Consider the following 4,163-nt stretch of genomic DNA (forward strand, 5'->3'; position numbering starts at 1 on the left):
GCAGTAAGAAATGGATGCAGCAGGATGGTTATTAGATTTACAGACAATAATGATTTCAGATCATATTAAAGATAAAGATTACATTAAAAACAACACTTTAGGTTTTAAATATATAAATTTTAGTCCATTGAATGTTAAGTCACATCTTGATGTTAAATAATAGATGTTAAGTTATTATTTAGATCAAGTAATATGCTAGACATATGAAGTTATAATCCAGCAAAACTTACAAGAAAATATATATAAACTGCAATATTAATTATAAAAATAGTCATATTTTATTATTATTATTTATAATATTTATTATAAAAATAGTAATATTTGTTATTAAATAATATGGATGAATAATTGTTATTTTCATTACTCAAGTTGTTTGATAATATTTTTTATAATAACTTCTATTATAACTCGGACATAACCACGCTAATTTTTTAGGTCATATTTTACCTATAACATCAAAAGCTTGATGTAATGAAAAAACATGAAAATCTTGACATCATGAAAACACATGAAATGCTTGATGTAAAGGAAGAATCCCTTGCTATAAGTCTTTCATTTTATTGATTCGAGAAGACATAGATGAGCATTCATACGCCATTCACAGTTCAAACATAGGCCTGTCCGCAGACCTGTCATGACTCATCCAAATGTTATGCAGTTCTGCTGAGCGAACCCCAACCGATTACTATGTCTGTCATACAATAAATAAAAATTGTTCTGCTGAAAGTTTCCGAGGACCACAGCAGGTCCATCGGGTACAGAACCAGCATTCCTTATTACCATGCAGATTGTATCAGAAGTGGCCGCAAGAAAATTATCACCGTTGGCCGCATTGAAACTATTCTCGTCAGGCAGTACCATGTCTGAGCCACCCTTGAAATGGAATACAAACTGAGGCAACTGAATATGCATAACGTTCACCCCTGAAACATTGTAACATAATCTATCGTCATCTACATCAACTTTTCTGTATCCAATCTGAGAATCAACCTCACTTACAATCTGATTATACATTGCTTCTGCAAAGAAAGTGTAAGAAGTGCCCGAATCTATTATGGTTCCGCCATTGCCATTGCTGTCAAATTTCAATAAATTGGAGGGCAGCGCCAAACGCTTTCCGCCAATACTCACTCCTTCGAGGACAAGGTAATAGTAATCACTGTACGGCCTAAAAGAAGGTGCTTCGGACTTATTCAGAAAGGAAGTGTAAGTCAAAGGGATGTCCTTGCGGAGCGCCATGTCACCCAACACTATCTTGCTGCTATTATTTAGATCGTCAAGGCAATACGCAAATTTATCACCAAAAAGAGGACCAAGCTGGGAAGGCATAGACAGTCCTCCTCTGCCAAATCCTGCAATACCAGAAAACCCGGATGAAACCACCGAACATCCCACTCTGAAGTTCTCTATTTCTCGTCTTTCTCCTCCTTCGAATGACAAAGTTATGGTCTCTGTCAGTAGATTCCCCGTCGTGTTTCCCGACACATACTGAAGCGCATAACCCGGACAGTCCCCCGAGCAGTTGCTGGTTCTTCCGAAGCACCTCGCCTCCCCGCACAAGTCTTTGCAGTTTGTATCTGCACACTTTACTGGCAGAGCTGATGATGACTTGCTGGGAAGAAAAACCGTGCTGTATCCATGGCAGTTGTTACATGTATAACTTGTGGTGCAGGGTGCCCACACCACGTTACTGCCCGTATCCATCATGAGCAAAAGATCCTGCGGAGGAGTACCCACAGATAGTTTGATGTAATACTCAATGAAGTCGCTGGGATAGTTGAGAGGCTCTTCCATATTGATTTTCTCGCTATACATTCTCTTCATCTTCGTGTGAAGAGTCATGGATACTCCATTGATGTTATGATCATTCTCTCCTGACAATATTGCAGAGAGTTGAAGTGCCAGGAGGATGAAGAACATGAACCTATGCTTGGAAGACATCATGCTCAGAAAACTGAAAAACCATATCACAGTGAAGAATGGAAATGAAATGCCCAGGGAATATTGAATATTAATAGAAATTTGGGAGAATTAGGTAAACTTGATTCGGTGAAAGAGTCAAGCTGGTTAAGTTAATAGTGGTGGTTTTGGGCATTTAATATTGATGGTTTATGAGAATGTAACCGCTAAAAGAGTCAAGCTGGTTAAGTTAATAGTGGTGGTTTTGGGCATTTAATATTGATGGTTTATGAGAATGTAACCGCTAGAGAAATATAAATAGAGATTCCAAATTGTTAGGTAAATCATGATACAGTGAAAGAGGCAAGGTTGTTGGTTAATAGTTCTAGTTTCTGATATTTGATATTGGTGGTTGAGTCAAGGTTGTAGGCTAATAGGGGTAGTTTTCTGATATTGGTGGCCCATGGTATTAAGCAGGTAGTTAAAATTTTTAAAAGGTTTTGGATTTTATCAATAATGATGGTTTCAAGCACTTGGTATGAGTGGTTTATGGTTTCAGCATTTGGTATTGATGACTTATCGCATTGATATTGAACCAATGGTATTACATGTAATTAAAATTTTTAAAACATTTCAAATTCTCAATTATAACATAATAGATTTGAGCTAAAAACACAATACAGTTTGCTGGCACTACGGTGTTTGAAGAACTTAACTACAATTTAAGTCAAAAATATTGATCTCTTTTACACTACAACATAATAATAGACTTTTCTTAAGTAAACCTATTTGACCTGGGTGGTTTATGGTTTCTGCATTTGGTATTGGTGGCTTATGGTATTGATATTGAATCAATGGTATTACATGTAATTAAAATCTTTGAAACATTTCAAAATCTCAATTATAACATAATAGATTTGAGCTTAAAACACAATACAGTTTGCTGGGTGTTTGAAGAACTTAACTACAATTTCAGTCAAAAATATTGATCTCTTTTAAACCACAATGTAATAATAGACTTTTCTTAAGTAAGCCTATTTGACCAGCTTAACTGTCATTTAAATCCAAACTTTGTTTGCTTTTAAACAGTAAAATAATAAATCAATTACTTACTAATTTCAATTCTATTAAAATTTGTGTATTATTTAGTAATTCCAATTAGATTAAAATTAAAATCCTTGTATTACATACTAATTTTTAATTTTATTAAAATTGTTGTATTCATTTTTTGTGTGTCAAGTTAAAAGGGAATAGTGGTAGTTCCCTGATATTGGTGGTTTATGGTATTGAGTCATTGATATTTACAAGTAGCTAAAATTTTTAAAAGGTTGATTCTATATTAATAATAATGGTTTCAAGAACTTGGTATTGGTGGTGGTCTATGGTATTACCTGTAGTTAAAACTTTTAAAACATTTGGGATTCTCAATTACAGCATATTAGAATCAAGCGAAAAAGACACTTTGCTAGAACTAGTAATAATAATAGACTTTGCTAAAGTAAACTTGTTGGGCTAGCCTACTGACATTTAAATCCAAGCATTGATTTGTTTTAAACAGTAAAATAATAAATCAATTACTTACTAATTTCAATTCTATTAAAATTTATGTATTATTGACTAATTCAAATTCCAATTAAAATTTTCTATATTACTGAATAATTTCAATTTAATTGAAATTTATACAGTTTGCTACAACTACCGTGTTTGAAGAACTTAACTACAATTTAAGTCAAAAATATTGATGGCTCTTAAACCATAAAATAATAATAGCCTTTGCTTAAGTAAACCTATCTGACTAGGTTGACGGTCATTTAAATCCAAACTCTGTTTGCTTTTAAACAATAAAATAATAAATCAACTACTTACTAATTTCAATTCTATTAAAATTTTTGAATTATTTAGTAATTCTAATTCGATTGAAATTAAAATCCATGTATGACCAACTAATTTTTAATTTTATTAAAATTGGGGTATTCATTTTTTGTGTGTCAAGTTAAAGGCCAATAATGATAGTTGCTTGATATTGGTGGTCTATGGTATTGAGTCATTGGTATTTATAGTAGTTAAAATTTTTAAAAGGTTGATTCTAGATGAATAATGATGGTTTCAAACACGTGGTATTGGTGGTGTTCTATGATATTACATGTAGTTAAAACTTTTAAAACACTTGGGATTCTCAATTACAACATAATAGAATTGAGCGAAAAACACACTTTGCTAAAACCAATAATAATAATAGACTTTGCTAAAGTAAATGTGTTTGG

At 32.8% G+C, this 4,163-nt stretch overlaps 1 protein-coding gene across 1 annotated transcript; it reads right to left on the minus strand.

The window, feature by feature from the left end:
- Positions 1-639: 639 nt before the first annotated feature.
- Positions 640-1,824, minus strand: LOC149145291 (aspartic proteinase nepenthesin-1-like). The gene has a single exon (XM_089452401.1). The coding sequence runs from the start codon at positions 1,822-1,824 to the stop codon at positions 640-642; it is 1,185 nt and encodes a 394-aa protein (XP_089308527.1).
- Positions 1,825-4,163: the final 2,339 nt, after the last annotated feature.

The sequence above is a fragment of the Pinus tabuliformis genome, chromosome X (assembly GCF_031772625.1).
Source record: "Pinus tabuliformis cultivar Carrire ecotype Pingquan chromosome X, CPIR1, whole genome shotgun sequence".
In the NCBI taxonomy this organism is placed as follows: domain Eukaryota; kingdom Viridiplantae; phylum Streptophyta; class Pinopsida; order Pinales; family Pinaceae; genus Pinus; species Pinus tabuliformis.

Excerpts from the sequence above, each read along its gene's own strand:
- LOC149145291 (XM_089452401.1), bottom strand. The coding sequence starts at position 1,824 with ATGAAGAGAATGTATAGCGAGAAAATCAATATGGAAGAGCCTCTCAAC.